Consider the following 23132-nt stretch of genomic DNA (forward strand, 5'->3'; position numbering starts at 1 on the left):
GGTAGGTGCATGCATCTCATTTCCACTCCCTGACTTCCACATTCATTTCTTTATAAAAGAATAAGTTTTAAGTTTTATCCAATAAAACTTAAAAGATGATGGTCTCTTGGTGATTTGGTGAAGTTGTAAGATACAACAGTAGTGACATATCAATTAAACACAAAAGTTAGCAAATACCAAAAGTATTTTTGGTGCAATTCAGTGAGAACACCCATGCTATGCATACTGTACAAGTGTGTTATTTTACGCGATGGCAACTAAAAAGCCTTTTCCCAAGAAGACTTATCTTTATACATATAAATATATACAGACATGTACATGAATAGACACGGATATATATGTATATACACATGCACAGATGCCTGATTCTTTCTAAAAAGTTCAAAATAATTTAAAATGTAATAAAAGCAATGCTCAGTATTACGAGTTAGGACCAAGCATGTATGCCAGGAAGTCTTCCCCTACACAAAGTATTTGAAAAATTAGTTGAAGGGGTAAATTTAATGGCAATCTAAATGATTAGTGGTACTTGGTACAAGCTTAGGTTGAAAACACTGCTTTAGGATGGTGCCTTCTGAACAGTTTAGGATCATACAATGACACTCCCAAATGACTTTTCAGCTTTTCCTTCTGAAACAATTTCTGAATGGATACTAATTTTAATAAAAAAATGTTTAAAAAGCAAGTGCCACACAAAATAATGTTTTGTTTACATCTTGACATTTGTTTTGATTCAAAAGCTTTTTTTTTTTTTTTTCCCCTTTTCAGTAAGAAGTAGAACAGAAAAATAGGGTTGATCCTAAGCTATTTTTCAAACTTTGTTTTCCCGAGTTAGCCACCACCAAAGCTAGTTATCTGGCTCACAAACTTAATACCAGCCCCATGCCATTACTTTCCAAGAACCGGACTGTCATATTATGGCACTAAGATCACAGGCTTTTTTGAAGGATGAGTCACACACAAGTTTTTGGCTCTCCAAAGTGACTTAACAGACAGCCGTCAGTGCCAGACTCATCTGTGCCTCTCGACTGCAGAAGGGATGAAGTTGTGGCCAGTGAGAAATTGCCACATACAAGCTTGTAGGGTAAAGCTTGGCTAATTGCTGCAGAAAAAAATTATCACTACATCTCTTAGGTATCTGCAGGAGTGTTGACCACCTGAGTAATTTTGCAGTTTGTTCACCACGTCTGCATTTCTGTCTCATGGTAAACCCTGGACTTCCCAAATGTTAGTTCAAACCTGTCCAGATCACCAACTTTATTCCTCCTCAGCAATGTTAAACGTTTCACTGATTGACACCAGGAAAAGGCAGTGGGTCCTATCTTTACCTTCCCATTTTTCCTCCATGTCTGAGGCACTGGTTCCACAGACAGCAAGAAATGTGGGTTGAGGAGCAATGCCACTGCACAATCAGGAAAGGTGAGAGTGCTGGGCACCAGCTGTGACTCCAGTGGCTGGAGCATCCCAGCAGCAGGGACCCACCTGAGCCCAGTATCGCCAGTGAGCAGCTGCAGTCCCCTGGTCAGATTCTTGGAAATCTAAGTCAAGCAGCAATGCATGACTTAACTTACTGGATCACACTTGTAATTCTCCTATTAGTTGATACCTATCTACTGAAAGCAAAACATGCTTCAGGTAAAGGCTGCAGAATGTCCTCTTACTAATTACGCACCATACTCTTACTGTCTCTCTCTGCTTTCTCTTTCTTCACATGCCACAATCGGAATACACAACAGCATTTGCTCCATGTGTTTTACTGAGTGAAACCCGGTACAACCGTTATTTAACACGTCAGCTTGGAAACTGGATTCTCAAAGCCATCCCCCCACCCTTGAAGTCCTCAAAACCACAGATTAAGAATGTCAGATGTATTAAAACATATTTCCTCTTTGCTTTTGACAGTCCAATGTATTTCTTGGATGCAGAAAGTTAGACAATTCAAAAACATTGTATGTATCACTGAATAGCATTGTACCTTTAACTGTGCCTTTTGACTTACTCTGCTGCTTTAGCAAAAGCATAATGAAGTAGTAAGCACTTAAATCTTCAAAATTTGTTAACTTCCAGCTGCAGCAAGTGAATATTAAAGACTGTGGCCTGAAGCAGTACATCCAGCATCTATCTACTATCCATCATTTCTTATTTTAGAGTCTGATCCAGAGAGACAGAAAGCAACCTGTGGCAGCAGACAAGCAATCAGAAAGGCAGGAATTGCAGACAGGAAATTAAGGAGTTGCCAATTACCCTTTTTCACTCAAGGCACCAGGATACCTATGGATCTCTGTATCAACCACTTCCCATTCACCTCTGAACCAGCTCTTTACAAAAAAATGGTGTTTTGGCAAATGGCTCGTCACTTCCACACAAACTTCTCTATTTAATCAAGTTCAACTAAGACAGAAATGATGAGACAACAACCATCCCTCCAGAGCACTCATCACAGAAACAACAGCAGAAGACCACCACGCCACACGGAAGATCCTGTGATGCACGTGCAATACTCAGGAAGCCAGTTAACAGGCTGTTAAAGCTTTACTATTTTTTTAAAAGTAGGTTAACAAGCTCCCAAGAGAGCCCATTAACTTAGAATTAAAAATTGAATAAAACAATGTTTTGGGAAGAGACTTTCTCCTTTATGCCCCAAGATGCTGAACTCTCTCTGCTTTCTTTGGCTCTGGGGAAAATTTTGATTTCTCTGTCTCCATTAACGTTTGTTCACACCACTGCTCTAAGGTGCTTTGCTTCTGGTGCTCCAGGGGCTCCACATCAAGCCTCAGTATCTTCGGCTGATTTCCCTAGAGCATGCTGGCAGACAAGGAGATGGAGATAATGCAACCTCTCAGGTTCTGCTGCTTTAGGAAAAGGAAATGCCCATCATTTCAGCACAAAGTAACATAAAACAAGGGACTGAAAACTCATCTGGAAAGAAGCTCTTACCCTTCTAACAGATCTTTGCTACATACGGGCTACACTCTAACATTCCTTTGATACACATAGATCAGTGTTTACATACTCCAGCCATTTAAAAGACATACAGAAATCAGCATGTGTTTAGGCGAGTTTCCTGAAGCATCTGAGTGTATGACAATAGAAGGATGTTTCCATCCATGTAACAGTGAGCCTTGGAAGCCTTACTTTCAGAAAACAAGGTCACTAATGGAAATGAGTAATTACTAGAAAATCTTTAAGCACCTGAATGACAAAAAAAAACAAACCACTTTTTCCTATCTGAGGATCAAGAACTATTTATCTCTCAACTGTGTTTTTATTATTGCCGTATTAGCCAATCACTCCATCCACCTCCTGAGAGAGGCAGGTGTAGGGGTTACTTTCCCCTAAAACGCATCTCTTGCTACTAACAAAAGTCTCAGTAACCACCTTAAGCACAGCATTTGAGGCTGTTGTCTTCTGACTATGTCTCAAGAAAGAGAGCATGCTTAGGCATGCAGTGAAAATTTTGCACCAAAACCGTAGTAATCCCCAGCTGAAAGACAGAAGGTTCTGTATTTGTGCAGGTAAAATGCCAGCTTTCAACAGTTTACCCCCTCCCAATCCTTTCCCCAAAAAAAAAAAAAAAAAAAAAAAAAAAAAAAAAAAAAGAAGATTTGTTATTTTTGTTCTCTGTGCAGATATGAATCAGAGGATGTAGGTAAGCACAAACTGTCAGTGACACCTGTTAGAGGCAGCAATAACGCTGCCATCCTATTTCTATACCACCTTTCTCATTTTCATGTAGAGAGAGCCCTAAGCTGATGCTGGGTCCAGGAGATGGTGTTCCTGATGGGGCAGTGAGAGGGAGAAAAAAGCTCTGTGAAGAAGTACTGCAGCGCAGGACCAGCAGATGAAAACCATCCTCTTTTTACTCCCATGCTTAGCCCTGCTGCCAATTCCCAGCACTGCTTGCGTTTTTATCAGATCTACTCACTCTCAAACCCTAGCTAAGGGCAAAGACAGGAGATAAATGAGAAAAGCATTTCAGGCTAACTACAGCCGTCAGAACACGGTGGTGTTACACGTGTTTATTTTAAGTCTTGTGATCTTTGTGACTGGCATGGCATGGAAAGCTGTACCCACATTAACACATACCAAAGGAAGGAAGTGTTTCACTGGTAGATGTCCAAGCATTTTAATCTGGACACTTAGAGGAAACAAAATGTGTGTTCAAAATATAAAATCTGCGACACTATTTACCCAACCCTCCAAAACAGAGGAGGCCTGGTATTAAAGGAAAGAGCAGAGTTGAACGCTACGTTTAACAGCTTTATTACTTATCTGATTTAAAAAAAAATAAGAAATAAAGCAGGCTATTTATTGTTCCACAGCAACACATTAATAGGTCTTTGGCTTTAAATCTTCCTTATCCCCACAGTACACATTAACACTCCAAGACTACTTACGTTTGCAAGTTTTGGAACTGAAAATCATCCTCTTGTTTAAAGAAATGACTTACAAAATATACTATAAAGCAGAACTGGTGAACACAGTATTTTTTCTGCGTAAGAGCAATGAAAAGTAAACGCAGCTTAGAGACGGAATAAAGAGAAACAGATGCAAGAGGGCATTTAGGTCTTGCATACGTTGTACGCTGTTTTCTGGCTCTGCTAACAAATTAATATTAACATTTGTTGAGAAACTAGTAAGTCACATGTACTGAAAATGTATTTAATACACAGCAGAAAAACATAATTTTTAGTAATCCGCCTAATTACACTTCAGTATTTCCTAAAGTAAAAAAAAGAAAAAAATCTTCAACACTTGTTTCCATTTAAGTTCTGCTTACCTTTGCTCTTGTGGATGTTCTTCCACATCCTCCTCAGAATCAGCCTAACAAAGACAGAAAATACCACGTAAGCATCTCAGAATTGCAACAGCATGCACCGGACATACGCACCATTTCTAACCCCTCTGAAGCTGGACTCCATTATAACTTGTCTGGAAAAAAAAATCAAAAATCTAAAATTCCTCCAATGATTCCTTCATGGTCCCAGTAAGGTGGATGTTGGCCACCCCAATTGCGGTTACAGCTCATTTTGCCACATAAATGGTGTTTTATCGTGGCTATTCCATTATTTTTTCAAATGTTGGTTTAACAGACTTATTTTCCATTTATACAAAGGCATCTAGGATTCTGTTCATACATACAATTTCAATCTGAAAACATCAATTGCCCTCAAGCTACAGGAAGGCTGATTATTTCCACCTTCAAATTACGTGCCCTGTGTAAGTAAATGTCATTCACCAGTATCCAAGCAAGGATGATGTGTAAAACCTTGAAATTCAGGTCACACAGTAACGCCGAAAGCGAAGGCAAGGCAGCAAGTTCCAACTAAGGCAGCAAGATCCCAAGCCCAGATCTTAACAACCATCAGCAAAACGTCCAAAAACCATGCAGAGCTTAAGCTGTGCTGTAAGCACAGCAGCTCAGCTCAACTGCTGGACAAAAGGTAATTTTCAAGACGTGCAGGAAACAAACCATGGCAGCTTGCAGCTGACCACTAAACACTTTGAACTGCCTACAGAAATGAACTCAAGCGTTGGTTCAATGAGCTCCCTGCAGGAAATCCATTTAAAACAAGCAGGTAGCTGTGTTCTGGACTGGCTGAAATTTCCAGGAGAGCTGTAGGTATAATTCAAAGCGGAGCGTGTTACAACAGCCCAATCTGCTCTGATGAAATGAGGCACAACTTCAGGGAGATTAACATTTTCGAGACGAGGTCAGGGCTCTCCTGCCAAGCACAGCTGGTAAGCTTCCCCAGCCGCTGCAGAAGCAGGTGACGGTTCCACAAGACACCAGATAAAGACTGTAGCAATGAAAAGGTAGGAAAAAAACATGAAAAAACAACTTTAAAATTAAGAGAGCACCTTCCACCACTCCTCCCACACACTTTCCATTGAAGTGCATCACTCACAGGCCACAAGACACTAGCTTTCACCAGCTTCTGTTTTCATTACACAATGGGGAGAGAAAAAATAAATCACTTTGTTGTCCAGGTCCATTGCATGGTTCTGCAGCACAGACACACCTGGAGGTCCTGCGGCCAGCGTTCAAGGAGGCCTGGCAACCTCCTGCAAAGCCCAAGCAGGCAAAGGTTTGCTAGACCCTACCTGAAAAGCACAACACAAAAGCATCACCCATTTTCCAGTTTCTCCAACATTTTGTCACATTTCCAGGACCTTGGTACCATAACACCTCATCCACCTCTCCCAAGAACAGCTCTTCTGCCACACAGGCTGGCAATCTATCCTCATTTTAAATGGCTTAACTCTTCCTTTAAATGGTTTAACATCTGCCAGGCATTAGAAACCTGGGACTGTCATTACACAGTGCTCACTCTCAACACTCATTATCTTAGTATTGACTACTTCTCTTCTTCACGTTTTGTTAAGCAACGACGAAGAAAAACGTTCCCAATCTACGGCACAGCCACAGCATGAAAACTCAACTGTGCAAAAAAAAAATATATATATAAATAAAACCACGCTTGACTTGGGAGCATGCATGCAGAGCTCCATTTCCAGCCTTCTCCTACCTTCTTCCCTCTCTGTATATGTCACATATATGTTATGCTACACACAGACTGAGGATTTAAAAAACAAAAAGAAAGCAAAGCCAGGAAGCTTTATCCAGCTACAATTTTCCCATACGAGTACAAGGGGCTGAAGGAAACAGCTCCTGAGGCCAAAACGCAGGCCACAGCAGCCTATCCATGACAGGAAAGAAAAAAAAAAAAATCCCCTTTCACCAAACCTCATCCTGAATACAGGCAGGTGCTTATCTTGTGCCCCAAAAGAGCCTCCCTCATGTCACACAAGGCATGAGAGCCTGGTCTGACAGTTTCTGCATAATCTGCATGGCCAGCCAGTCTCAAGTCATATCAGCACCATCCAGAAGCTCAACTGGGAGGCTGGAAGAGCCTTTTAACAGCCCAAAGAAGAACATAATCCCACCCTAAGTCTGTCTCAGGCTTTCACACAATTTGTGTGCCTTCAGACAAGCCCTGCTTTGAAGTAGGTGACTCTGTATATTCAATTTGTGCATGGCTGATAGGATATGCCTCTCTTAATGACACACTGCAGTGCCACATATCTCAGATACATATGCAAGATCAAGGTCGTCATCAGCTTTCGCAACTGGCAGACTAATTAACCTGATTAGCCCCTGAGCAGCACTGAAGAACAGGAACTGAAGACAAGGCTCTACTACATGGGCCAAAAGGAAAAGAAAAAAGTATGTATCCTTCAGACCTAGGCAGAATCTTTATGGTGAAAGCCCACACAGCTCGGTATCTGCCCCGTGCCTATCACTGACTATAATACAGCAAATAGTGGCATCTTCCTTTCTCTCCAAAATTCAGTACCTGAAACATTATCATGATAATCTTAAAATCAGCAGTCACTCTAACTTCCTACATGCCTGCAAAGAAATTCAAATGTACTCAAGGCGTTCCTCTAATGAAACATCTTGCTCATGTCCTACACACCACATGCATGGATGGGAGAACACCCATTACATCAGATAGACACAGACACCAGGAAAAAAAAGGCTGCTATGTATTACCTTTGATGCCTTGCTGTCATTTTCAATCATAAGACCTCAAATTTAGCCTTCATTATTTCACTTTAAATTGAAGGGGCTAAAAGGAAAGCACTGAATGTCCTCCTCCATATATACCTAATTGGCTTGGCCCTGCCCTCAGATTCTCAGGATAATTACCACAGCAGCCTCTGATGGAGATAATCACACTACATCAGCTCCCCAGAACCTCTTTTAAGTGGTGTCCATCGTAAATAGCAGATGGCATTTGTGTCTCTCCTTTCATTTTTTTGTGGCTGTGGATACAGAAGACCAGATCCCCTTACCATGCTTCTCCTGGAGTTCTTCTCTCTCCTCTTTAGAGGAAAACAAAAAGCAAAAACCACATGTGACTAACTACACTGCAGTTTTGCACTGTTTGACTTCGTATTTGGAGCTCTTTCAGCCTTTAATGGTGAAGGGCTTGAGTGTCAAGTCCTACCCAAAGATCTCTTCTGAGCATTTTAGTTACAGAAGTATTAACAAGTTACATACAACCAAGCCCATAAAATAGCAACGAGTTTGAATAAAAAACACAACTGCTTTAATCAAGGCTCTCCCAATTGATATCTTCCATGTCAAAAACCCACTGGCTTTCCATTCATCTCCCAACCATCAAGGCAGGCAAGACTTCATATTCTTCAGCATCTGTGACAAGTCCCAGGAAGCAAAACAAAAATCCAGTCACCCTGGAGACGTTTTGTGTCATGATGCTATAAAAAGGAGGTCGAGGAAAAGGAGGAAGAGGAGAACACAGGAGCCCCTTTGGCCACACTACCTTTGCAAAGAAAGAGGAACTCAGCCCAAAGGGAATACCGACACTACTTCAGGCTGGAAAACTGAGCCCATTTCCAAGCAAAAAGGGGACCCAGGAAGAAATACTAACATTGGGGGAAGACATATGGAAGCACACTATCCTCCCTGAGTTCAGGGGCCCACGCATGCCCAGCCACCCTTCAGGCTCGGCCATGGGCCAGCAGCTGCAGGTGAGCCACCACCCCCTGCAGTCAGGGCGTTTTCAGAGGGAGCCAAAAGCAGGAGAAACGCTCCCAAGGAGAGGGGAAGAAAAAAAAAAAAAAAAAAAAAAAAAAAAGGCGTGAAGCGACACACAGGAGGGAAGTTGGGAGGGGGCCTGCAAACAATGAGAGGGAAGCAAGAGGAAACAGAAGGTAGAGTGACGAGGGTGGAGGCGCGTAGGCCGCCGGCGGCTCCGCTCCAGCGGGCGCATTCGCAGAGCGCACGCAGACGGAGTGATGCTACGAGAGGCCTGTGGAACGACTACAAAGATGGAAACACCTCCCCCTTCCTTGTAACATGATTTCTTTATTCCGCTTGTGATCTTGAAAACAAAAGCAGGCATAGGCAACTTGGCAGCTGACTGGGCGACTGGCCGATCTCATTCCCATTCTCAAATGCTGCATGCAGCAAGAAATGCTCAAAACTGCTATGTCACAGACAGTTGATGATGCATGGAAAATAAGATAATAGTGCAAAGCCACTACAGAAAGGGAAAAGCATCGTTCAGACAGTGCTGGTAGCCTGCCAAAGCCAGGCAAAAGGACTGGACAGACAGGACAAGCTCATCTCTACCCTGTCCAGAGCTCGCGACATGCAGGCAGGGTGGAGGCACACTGGGAGAGTGGCACGCATGGCTCCTTCCTGGGATTCTTCCTTTCTGCATGGGAAGTCCTTGCTCTTGTGCTGCACGCCTTCCTGTCCGTCTGTCCTTCCTTCCCTCTCTCCTCAAGAGAAGAGAAAGAAGCCGATCGAGGAACCAGGATGCTTCCCATGCCCAACGCCTTCCCCTGCACCCATCTTTCAATACATGGATGAGGCTACTCCTGAGTATTCACCATCAAAAAACACTTCTCACCCACTCAAGAGCCAGGAAGTTATTCATCCTACTGGATCCTTACCATCACATCACCACTGCTCTGGTCCAGTGACACTGGCAGTAACTGCCTGGGTGTCCACATGGCAATGGCTGCTCTCGCAAGGAAGAGAACATGGGCAACCTCCTTGCAGCAGCAAGTCAGATCCTCTTCTTTTTGTGGAGCGTGGCCACCAACAAGCAGTAAATCTCTTGTGAGTTTAACCATCCCTCCAACAAAGGAAGGGAAATCAAACATTAACAGGTGAAGAGGTTTTCTGAATCTCGAGAGCTAATGCTAACACCCCTGCCAAGCTCCTCGCTGACCCAGAAGGGCAACAACACTGAATTGTTTTCACTAGCTCAGACATAGTGAAATAAGTACGTACCAAAGGTGATCGAAACAGGGCAATGCTTGGTCCCTCAGGAGCTCAGAGAAAAGCTACAAACAGCAATAGCAGGCCAGTGGCATTGCTCCTCACTAGAGGAGTCCATCACTGAGGAGATGGCCCATCAACACATCCACAGGCACACAGAGAGGTCTCCTTTCCTCTTCCTGCTGACTGGGAAAGGCAGCTTCAAATGGGTCATCCAGCCACAAGCCTGAAAAGAGCTAAGTAAAGCCAAAGCCCACAGGGGAATAGAAATTTGAGCACCAGGGCTGGGCCTGGAACCACGCTTTGGTTTTAAAACCTGACTGCGGAACCTCCTGTTTCTGCTTGAGCAGTGTCCTACTAGGCAGATGCTGCTTGCACCTCCACGCTCCAAAGAGAAAGCTACGTAAAGCAGTCTTTGCACCACCAGTGCTCACAGACACTGGTTCATCTGTCTCTTAACATTGTCTTATTTCAGCGAGCCTATAGGTGATTTCTTCTCACTCTGTTGCAACTGGAATTAGGTCTGTTTGCTTTCCTGCATGCCCAATGCTGCATCTACAGAAATGAAAGAACAGCCTCATCCTTTTTACTGCTGCAAGGGTTCAGCAAGCCCATGCACTAAAGGCGACAAGTTCCAGGGCCATTCACGACTGGTTTTAGCTGCAGCCACACCGGAGCTCGTTTTTTGAGGATGCTCGAGAACAAAGTGTTTTCCAAGAGGACCCAATCTCCTCGGGAAGTAAACATTACGTAATCACCTCTCTGCTATGAGGAGCAACTATAAACAACTGCATTACGTGGTCCTACATCTAACGCATCTTAACGTCTTCAAGGTAAAGGCGAACAAGCAGGAGGCAGACTTCCCTGAGCACCTCTGGCCACAGAGACTCTGCACCTTCCCCCAGCTGTTACCGCATCTACACTTCCAAATAGCAGCAGGCAAATTCAGAACAGCGTAAGAGATAAAATAAAAAAAAGGGGGGGGGAGGAGTGGGAATATGAAACATACAAGAGAAAATGCTTCCATAATGCTGGAATGGAGGAAGCTGGGCCCCAGGAAGCTAGCTGCGGTGAGAAATAACACTTGTGCTGTTTTTCCCCCCCGTTGGTGGGTATCGGCAGTCGGGCACCAAATGCAGAAGGGTGTAATGGCTCGGGAGAAAGGAAGTGCTCTCGCACAAGACGGCGTCCCTAAGGGCCTGATTCTCCCCAGTTATACGCCTGGTGCCTCGCAGTCTAGGAAGGCACGGCTCGACATATGGCTGAGTCCGTCACCGCGAGTTAAATGCCTGCCTGAAATGCCATAAACTCCAGGCCACCGCTGCCAGCTCTGCTCCTCCCGCACAGGCTGCGCCGCGCATTTGCACCCTTCCAGCTCCTCGCCCCATGCAGATCGCTGCAGCTTTCGCCACCGCTCCACAAAAGGAGCTGAGCAAAAAAAAAAAAAAAACAAAATGTGCCACGACGGGGGGAGTGACATCCTAAATGAGGTGTCATTGGAGGGGGGGGGGAAAAAAAGGAATAAAAATGGCTTCACCTGACCGCTGCTGCGAAATATAAATATATGCAGGGTTACTGCGTGCGCATCTGGCGCTTGCCACGCAAAGGCGCAGGCAGGCAGGCACGCTCGGCCTTTAAAAAATAAAGGGAAAAAGAACAACAAAAAAAAAAGGGAAAGTGGAGAAAATGAAGCTTATGAAGCTGCCCCCCCCCCCGGGGGGCAGGGGCGGAAGGCGTGCAGGGGAAGCAACCCCCGGGAACATGGGCGCCGCCTGACAGCACAGCGCCGGCCAGTCCCCCAGCCCACACCCCGACCCCATACCCCCCCCCCCCCCCCCCCCGGCCCTATAAGCGCCCTCCCGACCCCATAAGCGCCCCCCGACCCTCCTCACCTGCGCGGGCAGCAGGAGCTCGCCCTCCTCGGCCTGCCACAGCTCCACCACGCCGGGGATGGGCTCGATGGCTGCGGGCAGAGAGAGAAACCGCACATGTACCCACCGCCGGGGGGCACGGGGCCAGCCGCCGCCGCCCGCCTTTGTGTCCCCGGGCTGCCACCGCGGCAGCGCCCCGGGGACGGGGGCGGCGGCCCCGCTCTCCCCCCTGCAGCAGCAGCAGCAATAACACCAGCAGCAGCTGCAGCAGCAGCAGCAGCGGGGGCGCCCCCCCGGCGCTCACCTTGCCCCTGCGCCTCGCCGGGTCGGAAGCAGGGCAGCAGGACGTGGAAGACGCCCAGCAGGAGGTTCATGGCCGCGGCCGCGCGGCAGTGCCCGCCGTGCTGCGGGTAGCGCAGCCCCGCCATGCCGAGCCGCGCCGAGCCGCGCCGCGCCGTGCTGCGGCTGGGCGGGGGCGGGGGGCGGGGGGCGGTGCCGCGCCGGGCAGGGCTCGCCCAGCGCCGCAGAGGCCGCGCCCCCTCCCCAGCATGGCGGGAGGCGCCGCCGCCATCTTGGCCCCCCGCCGTTTGGGGCAGCCAGCAGGCTCCATCACGGCCCCAAGGGCACCAGCAGGCTCTGTCCCAGTCCCAGCCTCACAGACAATGACCCGCAGCCACTGCTGGGGCTTGTTGGCGAGGCGCCGCGCACGCCCCTGGGTGCTGGCTGGGCTGGCAGCACGGCCATCGTCAGCTTGCGGCTCCTGGCAGCCCACTTCATGCCACAGTTGACCAACATCGCGCTCCTGTTTCTGAACAGAGTCACCACCGGCTCCCCCTGCCCCCCCAGCCTCATTAAATACAGCTAGGGGACTCACATACTCACCTGCCCTACTTTGCCATTTCCCCCCCTTGTGCATTTTTCATGGGAGGCTGCCCAGCAAAACACACCTGTACAATCGCACAAAGGACTCGATCAGTACAGGACAACACTGAGTTATTCCCATAGTAGAGCCCATCAGTGATTGAGAAAACAAACAAACAAACAAAAACCTTTAATTTTTATGGCTAGGCAAACCATTCAAAAAGAGGCACTTCCTCCAACATCTCAAGTAAGCAACTCCCAAACTTCCCTGAGTACCCAAAAAAAAAAAAAAAAAAAAAAAAAAGGCAGCAAGGACAGCTAACTTTCTATTTATTTATTTTAAAAGGCAATGTTACTGTTGCAGTATCCACCACATGCTAGGTAATTCAAAAAATATGCTGACACACTCTGTCCTCTCCTTGCCCTGCTCTGCCTACATTTTTTAGCACATACACTGCATCCACTTGAAAGCGTGGTGGATCCTTGCACACAGCAGGATTTGCAGCCTCCTGCGGGACCCGCCGCGTTACAATAGCGTTCAAAGCTTTATAAGCTTCATTTAGTTTCAGAAAGCCTGTCAGAGCATTGTCTGTGCTTAAAGAGGCATTTAAAACTAAAGCGAAGCTTTGAAAGCTTCAGAGACAATGACGCTGGGCTGCCGAAGCCCACGAGCTCGGGACACGTTTTGAAGAGATGGCATCATGTAGCAAGCATTGCACGCGGGGCTTGGAGCCCTGCGGTACTGAGGAAGGAGAGAGCAGCGAACAGAAAATGTGGACTGCACGCTGCGTTTATGCAGCTACGGGTCTGTGCAAAGTGTCTTTAATCCTGAACTGTTCCTGCCCTCAAGATCAGCAGACATACATATTTATTCTCTGGGTCTGTAACAATTTCCAAGCCATTGCTATGTACATTTCTATGTTGTAAAGGATAACAGACGACAACCCCTGGAGCTTGCATGATAGAAACTGCCCGAGATGCAGCAGCCGTGCCCGGGAGCTGCTGAAACCTGAGGATTTGTCCGACTTTGAATCCTCCTCAGCCCCGTGACACTGGGTTTGTGTGGGTGCCATGCACACCCCTCGCGAAGAGGGCTTGCCCTCGGTCTAACCATGCTGACCATAGCTTGAGCCGAGAGGAAAACATTCCTCCAAAAACAAACAGTAGCCAGTCCTCAACCTGCGGTGGCACCAAGTCCATGCACGTGGGTTTGGAAATAAGTAAGTGCCTCTCTGCTACACACCGAGTCCTGCCACTGAAAGCAGCGTGCCCTCACAAGGAGGACCATCGCCGCCAGCAGGCTGCCTTCGCTTCCCCAGGATCACTGTCCTTCCTCGGGGCTCAGCTGCAGGCGAAACGCTCGATGGAGCAGAAAAGGAGCCAGCGCGAACCACAGCGGAGTTGCCATGTGGTTTAATTTTCAGCTTCAGATGGTTTTAATATGGGCGAAATGCATTTCTACTTAATGTCAGCCCAGCTGGACTATTTTTCACTGCAACCAAAAATTAATAAAACAAACCAGCTGGGGAAAAACAAGGGGCATGGGAAGCGTTAGCTCAAAGTGTTATACCCTGATAGAGGCATAAAGCAACTGGAAGCAGTCAATGCTGCAGGATGTCAGGGAAAAGCTTGGCTGTCCAGGGTGCCAGCAGTGCCATGTAGGTGCATTTGAGGGAGGAAGACACGCTGGTCACATGGAAATACACAGCACAAAACTAAGAATAATTTCAAAATGCATTCAAATTGGAAAGACTACTGTTAAAAAGACTACTTTGATATAGAAAAACTATTCTGAAGCACTTGTTTGAAATCCTGAGGTGCTGCTGCTATCCCAGACATGACACTGCAGAACAGCACTGCCAGGCTTCCATGTAAGTGTGCGAAGGATTTGCCCAAGCTGGCCCCGCAAGCCAGGATGGGTCCCAGACGTGCTTCTGTTAAGGAGCCAAACGTGTTCATTTCTTCATGGGGTAACAGAGGAGAAACTGCAAAGCTGCAACCTGCAGTTACGTGACTGAGCAACTGCTGCGATGAAAAGGTGCCGCTGTGCAAAGCTGCAACCCCCCAGCTTAGGCAGCAGGCTGGGTTTCACTTCCACTTGAAACTGAGGGGGGAATTTAGGAATCTTCGAAAAACACCGTAAGGAGCCAGGTTTGTGAAGTACCAGGGGTTTTTCATGCCACAGGCTCGAGACCGGCTCTATTCGCACGCACCAGGCAGAGCCCCTGCAGCTAGCCCCGCTGGTTTGATGTCATTTTCTTTCCTCAGGAGTCTTTGCCAGAACTCTTGCAGCATGGTGGGGCTGCAGGGAGGTCCTAGCCACCCAAAGGAACACCAAAAGAGCAGATTTTTTGTCTTATTCCTACAGCAGCCTAGGTAATTAAGACATCTTAATCACCTTTCAGATGTTACATAGAGAAGCGCTCTAGAAAAATCAGACAACTTGGACACGTTGAAGATCTTACTTCCCAGAGAGCAATTTTAGACTTGGTGGTGGTTTCTCAAAGAACATCTGCAATTCCCTGCAGCCTTAAGTGCTGTCATTTTCTTCTGAAAATGCCACTGTCACTTACACAGCATCCTTCCAAATGATTGTGTGTACTTGCAGTTCCCTACAGGAATTGTCCAGCAGCAGCAGCTGGGCAGGAGGTGCTGCAGGCCAGCACACAGCCCAGCTCCTATCGGCTGCAGCGGCCTCTTGCCTCCTTCTCCACACACTGTGCTGGAAATGTGCTCTGCAGCATGCCCAATGGCCGTGCGGGGCTGCTTTTCCAAACAAGAAAACCTCTGAAAACAATGCATCCAGCCTAGGAAATACGTGGTGGTTGCTCTAATACATTATGTGTTTATATCCAAAATCTGTTTAGGTTCCAACAAGAAATTAGAAGGTCTCTAACATATAAAATTTCCTTTAGAACCTGCCAAAACAGCCATCTGTCAATTGTGCAAATGCAGAAGGACTGGGGCTTTCTTTAGGATACTGAAGCCCATCATACAAATAATAATAGGTCGAATTTCAGTGCAAAACTGTTCGCTTTTTAACATTCAGCTTTGCATGTGGCTTTCAGAAGCATTATTCCATATGCACACTTGCACTTACATGTTTTCTTATTTTTTGGCTCACTGGAGCAAGCAGTCAGCTTTTCCCTCATTCCTGAGGGATATCAGGTTACAGCGAATGTTGTTCTGCTCTTATACACTTACCCAGTGGCATATTAAAAATGCATATTTTTCCATTCGATTTTCTCCTTACCAGAGCTGGGTTTAATGCCACTTTTCTTCTCCCACTTGCTAGGTACTGTTTACAAGCCACAAGCTTACTCCCAGCTATAAAAGCACAGGCAACAACGCAAACCCTGTTTCACCCCAGCTAGGGATACAGTCCCTGCAAGTCACCGAAGCGCCAGCTCATTTTTAACGAAGGAAATTTACAGCATATCCCTGAGGCTAAAGCATTTTTTCAGCAAGTTTGTTTTGCAGGAGGTCAGCCGAAGACCAGCTCTGGGGGGCATCGGGGACCCCCTCGCTTGGGTTTGTTCCAGATCTGAGATGCGTTGTTACAGTCAGGCAGCAAGCTTGAGGGAAAAAGAAAAACCCACCAGAAATATGGTGCAGGCTCGCTTAAAGCTGCCGAGTTCTGCAGGGTGGTGAGCTTCCATCTGCCTGTTCCTTGGCTGCCACTGCAGTGGCTCAGTTCAGCAGTTTCATCTACATCCTGGAAGAAATAAAAATCAGCATGACATCCAGCGGGGTAAGCTTGGCTCCCCTCGAGCATCCTCCTGTGCTACTCCCTGAATGCCTCAAGGCTCTTCATTTCACCAGAGGAGAAGGCCAAGCCAGCATCTCCCCTTCCTGCCCCCATGGAGCAGGGGGCTGGTTCCCCCAGCCCCTGCCCTCAGGCCAACACACCTCACGCCCGCCTTGATTTCCCAATCTGAACTGCCCCCGCAAGCTCCTCTCACAGAAGCTGCCTGCTGATTTTGAACAAATTCTGCCCAGGAGAAAGAGTGCACACGTGGGAGCCACTGATCGTCCTGTTCTCAGTCTCCAAACGCTCCAGGAGCAGGTTAGCAGGTTTGCTTGGCTTACTGTCCTGCACAAGTGTGCACTCATCATTATTAACAAGAAAAATATTATTGACCTTTTCTTTTTTTCATTTGTCTTCAATCAGGTTAAATACATTGAATCATTAAGTGGAGTTGATGCTAATAACATTCTCTTATAGATGTGCTAGACACTGCTAGTACAGAACACTTGAGCAGCGATTTATCACTATTGTAATTCCCTGAAATACAAAGAGGGGGGCTGTAACTGCTCTTTTTCTGGGAGAAAATGATGAAAGTCTCAGCTGGAAAATATATTTGTGACTTGGTAATTGCCGTGCATGAAGAGCATGAACTAGAGGACTAGACAGAAAAGGCCAGTAAATCATATGGATGTAAAAGCATGTTACCACTCAAGCTAGAAGCACTCTTTAAAGGAATTATATTTTCTGATGGCACAATATTTTATTTTCTCTTAACTGAGCATATAAAGAAGTAGATCACTGCTCAGTGCGATTGTGAATCGGCACCTCATTATGTGGATTTATCTATGGCCATGTAATTGTGCACGATCAAAAACAATTACATGCCTTTAAGTAATGATCTCACCAACACAAAATATATGATGCTAAAAAGTTAAAAGAGTCAGAGGAGAACATGTTCTAAAATTATTTATGCATTTATATTCTAATACGATGTATAATAGCAAGGGGAGAAGATGATATTTCTAACGTCTTTTTTGTGTGTTTGTGTGTGTAAAAGTAACCAGCAGTGGAAATAAGGGAACCACATATTCCACGATCCATAGTCCCAGAAGCCAGAGGTAGAAAGTTGGCATGCACATACCCTAACTTTTAATCTGAGGTTACATCTAGGTTTTATGCTGTCTTGTGCATCCTCAGCAGAAGAGCTAGGTTATCTTGCTTCATACAGATATAAACACATAAGGGATATCTGTTTGGAAAAAAAAAAAAAATCAGAAGAGACTTTATTTAGCATGACCAACACATGCAAAGAAAACAGAGGTTGCTTGATGTGACTTGCTCAGGGAAAAGGAGAACATCTAAACCTAATGGTAAATGTTACCATCCCAAAGCAAACAAACAAAGAAAAATGAACTAAACTTGAAACTTGCTTTGTTTCAGTATCTATTTTAAGTAGTCTAAGGTAATACATCTGTCCTTAAAAAGCACTGAGAGCTGAAGATGATTCTCAAACTGTAGAGGGATGAGATTTCTGTCAATTCCAAGAATACTTATTCAGAAATCTACTTTCCTGCCCATCTTTGTTAAGATTCTTCATCCTATCAAAGGTATTTGGGCTCTGCAAGCAAGTAGTAGGCAAAATGGCTTTCTTCTAGACTGCGTAATCCTCCTGTACCCATAACTGGGCTCAGTTGCTCCTGCAGTAAAAGGGTGATTCACTGTCCTGCAGCCATTGACAACGGGAAGCTGAGGTGAATGAAAAATTCACAAAATCGCTCTCATTGATTTAAATTCATCTAGCAGTCTGGGGTAGTGGCCCAAGACTAATTCAGAAAGGTTTCTATGCTGCCAGAGATCTCAGCCGACCTGAAGACAGGCAGGTCCACCAGCAAGGTGCACAGCCCGAGCATGACCCCAGTGCGAATGCTGAGCACACCCAGCAGCCTTCCGAGGGGCCAGGAGGGAATGTGTTGGAACATCCCAGACCTTCTGCAAAATTGTGTTTTTGAGATCAAAATGAGACTCAAGCGTAGCAGCGTTAGCCAAGAGGTCAGATGGAGGAGAGTGGAGACACGTCAAGGAGTCATTCAGTACCTGCGTGGGAATGGAGTGGAAGAGGGACATCACGGGAATGGTGGTGAACCCCAGGACACAGACGGTAAAAGGGAGTGGAGGGAAAAGTCCGGGTCCTCCAGACATAGATAAGTTTCAAATGAAAAGGGAGTTTTACTTGGCTAAGCATAGGATTGCTAAAGGAAATTATTTTCATCCTTTTCATCGACAAAAAAGATTTTTCCAGTAACAGCATTACCATGGAAACTGATTTTAAGAATAACAAGAAGGCATTTATCATAGAAACCTTATTGTAAAGAAGAGCAAACCCGTAGCATCTCATTCCCTAACCAGACTGATGACTTGGTCAGAGGGCCCACAGAACTACAATAATCCATTTCAAAGTGCTGTGGAGCAGCAACGCTATATAGACCCGCAGCAGAACCCTGTCACTGCCTGCATGCCCTCTGAAACTACAGGTGGACAACTCGAAAGGAGGTTTCTCCCAGGCCACAGCAGCTGCCTGGCAGCCTGGCTGCACACCACGCCTGTGAGCAAGTTGAGCAATGCTCTGCCCCAGCTCGATTAGCCTGCCAATTTCTCTCATTTCATTCACTTTTACTGACTGAAAATTCAGTATGGCTGAACAAAAGGGCACGCTTGGCAGGCTGAAGCTAGCTAAGAATATACTGTTATGGTCATATTTTCCTGTTTCACTTCCTCTCTCTGCCACAGGGACGAGGGAGGCTGAGAGGTGCTGGCCGCCCCAAGGATGACCGTGAGGCCCGCTGCATGCAGGCCCACAGCCATGGTCATCGCAAGCGTGAAGCCACCAGCACCTAAAGTTTACACTCCTGTTACACGGAAATGTGAGCAAATAAAAGTAACTTATATACATCGTCCCCAGGTTTCCTGTCCTGGGAGTAGCCATGTGAGGCTGCAAGTGATAACACTCATATCCTCTGAGAGTAGAAAGCCTGCTTTACACTGATCTGGGATTCGAGCACCAGTTCGAGATAAGAAAAGGCATTTCTAGGGTCTCTCTCCTACACACAACATTAAAATGCTGACTTTGGGTAGATGTCAGCAGGGCTTTTTTCGCCCCCTCATTTTAGTCTTCAGCTCTGTTTTGTATTTGCTTTCTATTTTTATTGCTTCTCCTAGAGCTTTGGAAGCTGTGGGATGAGAGGGTGGTCCATATTTTAGACCTGTATATGAATCTGTATTTCAGACTCAATTTTATATCTTGTTTTCTCAGAATGAGGACGTATGGCCTATGCATGTTTTGTCCTAAGTTCAGACAATCTTCTTATCATTTAGGGATTCAATAATAAGGAAAGGGCTCTTTTCTCTTAAAAATAAATAAAAATAGACAGCCACAAAGCTGTAATAACCAAATTTTAATAGAACATTTTGATTTGAAACTTTGATTTTGAATTGCTTAACTCTTTTCATTTTTACCTCTTCCAACCCAAGGACAGAACAGTAAACCAGTATTGCTATAACACCTTTAATTGTAGGGACTTGCCTTTCACCAGATTAAATCTTTGATTTGTAGTTCTTGGTAACACTTTTTTCTGTATTGTTTCTTATATATCCGTCTCACACAGATACAATATTAATGGCCATGGAATAACAAACAGGTCTGCTACAGAGCCTTGACTTTTGTTGTTTTATTTACTGATCTCAGGAACTGATTGGCTTTTTAAAAACACTGAAAAGTATATTCCCTAGAACATATTTTAGGAGGAAAAAAAGCCTACAGAGGAATACAGTTTATTATGATGATTAATTGATGTCCATGCAAAAAAAAAAAATAATCAAAAGCATTTTTGCCACTGGGATTATGTTTTTATCGAGTACAGCAGGCAAAAAAAAAAAAATCTGACTCAATAGCCAATTAAATTTTCTATGAAATGGAGAACAAGATATGGAAATCTGACTTTTAGCTTCCTTCAAAAATCCTCCAGATTGCTAGAATCAGGCAGAGGCATTATTTTGCATGGCTAGTAGTGGTAATTTGAGAAAACGATGCAATTGCCTTCTTTCCTGCCTCCCCCCCCATTTTTCTTCTTAAATGGACAGAAGAAGAAAAAAACATTTTTTCTCCACTGTAGGCTTTAGAAAAGAAATAAGACTTTCTACACCTCAGCATAAAAATCTTGTCTTCAGAGCCCCACAGACATTCGGCCTGAAGACAGTTGTGAGGGCCAAGGCAGCCCAGTTGCAGGTGAATCCCTGCAGGACCCTGACTCGACGTGCAGGTGGTAGCTCAGCCCATTCTCACTTCTAACACACCTCCTTCCTCTGCTGGCTTTCTGTAGGGGCCTCCGTTTTTAACAGCATCCCTTTTGCACTTCCTCACCAGCACAGTCCACTTTCACCGCCTGACCTGACAAAGGTGCCCCTCAGACTGGAGGACTTGCTTTAGAGCTGGTTGCTAATATACCAGTAAGATTTTTAGAAACTGAAGGCTGGATTTTTCTTTAAATGAAGTCTCTCATGTGGAAAGGTTCTTCTTTTCTCAGAATTACTTCGGTTTTCAGAAGAAAAAAAAAATGAGACAGGAAATTGCCCAGCAGGTTTTGGTTGAAAGTTGTTGGTTGTAAACATTTGACTGGGAATGATTTTTTTTTTTTTCCAAAAGGAAAATGTTATTGACTAGGTAGGGTGAAGAAGTAACAACTGATAGCTGAACTATCCACAGGGTGAAGACTGTTTTGGTATTTCTGAGGCACTGTAATGCTTCTGAAGTGACCCTGAAAGGTTCAGAAGTTCTTGTGGTGGTGTTCACAGATGTTTCTGCCCTCTACTCTTCTTGAGACACAGCTTTCTGCAAATACAGCTTGAAGAGGCAAGTCTAACTTGCAGGTGCCTGCTTTCCTGTGTGGCTGTGTAGGGGAAGGTGTGTGTGCTGACGTGCATGTTAGCGAGAGGAGTAAGAGAGCCATCTGTATGTGCAGACTGCAGCACCTTCCTCGTCCAGCCTACGTCGTTTCTGTGAGCACATTTGAAAGGGAAATGACAGTGGAGGAATGGAAGAGTAAAAGCAAAAGGAACATGGAAAAAGGACACTGAAGAGTAAGGCTGCTGCTGCTGCAAAGGTACATCCCTGGAGCAGATGAGTGCTTACACAAATGTTGTATCTTATTAGCACCTGCATGACACTGAGCGCTAGCCTAGGACCCGGCTCTTCAGGCCACCGGACATGCACACTTCTGGGGCACACCAATTTTCTAGAGCAGGCAAGACATCCCATCACTATCTCAGTAAAACCTCCTGCAAACTTACAGTGCCACAGAAGCCCAGCCCAGTAACCACAGCTCCATGAGCAGCAGAAGTAACAAAGTCTGTCTGCCAAGAGACCGGTTTCCTAGATCCCCGTTCCTTCCCCCAAAATGATGCACGTACCATGTCCAACCTCATCCCTGGCAGCACTGCCAGACCCTCACCATGAACTCAGTCACCACCTGGCACCAAAAGCTTCTAGGTCTTACACAGCTATCACCAACATTTTCCCTTCTTCCTCCCACCTCTGGCATGCTCTGTCCCTTCACAAGTCCCTGAACTAGCGGGTGGGAAAAGGAAAGCCTCTATTTATCAGGCGGCCGGCCAAGCAGAACAGTTAAACTGCGAGCTCGCACTGCAGCCCCTCCAGCTGTATTTGGCTGAAATCCAGTGCAAAGTTTAAGAACGCTGTAGGGAAAAGAAAGAGAAATGACAGATGTAATCATACAGACCTCAGCTCTGCAAGAAACAAGGTAAAGACAAGTACCAGCCAGATCATCCAGCTGCTGGGAACATTTCGGGTGACAGAAGGGCTCTGCTTGAAGGAGCTCTTGCATCCAGCACCTCAGCCACCATGACAGGTCGGGTTTCTTTTCCCATTGCTCTTTGGGAAAGTTTCACTTCCAGCTTTGCTGCTTAGTCACAGCATCACCATGCCATTTGCCTCACAGCCTGGATTTTCCCATCTAAAACACATAGCTTACTGCACTCCAAGCTTAAGAAAGCGAAAGTAATGACATTTCAGAGGGCGCATTAATGAAAGATTTAGCAGCTGAATTACGTCAGAGGACAGACCCTTTTGACTGCTGACATTTTCACGCTGTAGAAGCGAGCACCACAAGAGAAGCTCTAGGGTTCATGCGTGGTGGTGTACAGAGCATGCACGTGGCTAGGTGAAAGAAAGCTGAAGAAGAACAGGTTTTTATCAGGGCAGGTATAAATCAGCAAGCTTTCTTTATACAGATGAGATTTGCAGGTAGAGTGGATGCAAACAAATATTTTATCCCGGGTCTAGGTTTGCCTCACTGTGACTAATCAACACCAGTCCCAAACAGTAGGTTTACCCATCACTTCAGCCTATTACTGTATCAATAAACTTATCATGATAATACTTTGAAAAAGCTGAACCTGATAGTCCTCCTGTAAGAGCTGGGGACTGATAGAAACAGCTGCCTTTGATCTGCACACTTTGCATTAGTAGCTGTTTCAGTTATAAGCCTGAATTTTAGTAAGGGCCTGACCTCCTGACTTAGCTGTAACAGTTGAAAATATCTACCTTACATGGGCAAAAAACCTACAAGGCAGGAAAAAAAAAAAGAGGAAGACATATACATAATATAGCAGTGACATAACCACAAGAGTGACAGCAGAATTGAGCATTTTAAAACCACCACTTTCATGTTAGACTCTTTAGAAATATCCCAGATTCTATGCAAGGAAAACTCCGAAGAAACAAACCAGGGCACAAGATTAGATTGATTGTTTACATTTT

General features: G+C 45.6%; 1 protein-coding gene across 4 annotated transcripts in view; it reads right to left on the minus strand.

The window, feature by feature from the left end:
* Nucleotides 1-12134, minus strand: part of TMEM131L (transmembrane 131 like) — a 77575-nt gene extending 65441 nt beyond the window's left edge. For 3 of the 4 annotated variants that reach the window (XM_032186324.1, XM_032186321.1, XM_032186322.1), the window contains exons 1-3: nucleotides 11996-12126; nucleotides 11713-11783; nucleotides 4781-4824 (exon numbers count right to left, since the gene is read on the minus strand). In XM_032186324.1, coding sequence (XP_032042215.1) covers nucleotides 4781-4824; nucleotides 11713-11783; nucleotides 11996-12119 — 239 coding nt within the window. In that variant the 5' untranslated portion in view covers nucleotides 12120-12126. Of the gene's footprint in view, nucleotides 1-4780; nucleotides 4825-11712; nucleotides 11784-11995 lie in introns of all 4 variants that reach the window. The other variant, XM_032186323.1, reaches the window with a different exon arrangement.
* Between the last annotated feature and the right edge of the window lie 10998 nt (nucleotides 12135-23132).

Source organism: Aythya fuligula, chromosome 4 (genome assembly GCF_009819795.1).
Source record: "Aythya fuligula isolate bAytFul2 chromosome 4, bAytFul2.pri, whole genome shotgun sequence".
In the NCBI taxonomy this organism is placed as follows: Eukaryota; Metazoa; Chordata; class Aves; order Anseriformes; family Anatidae; genus Aythya; species Aythya fuligula.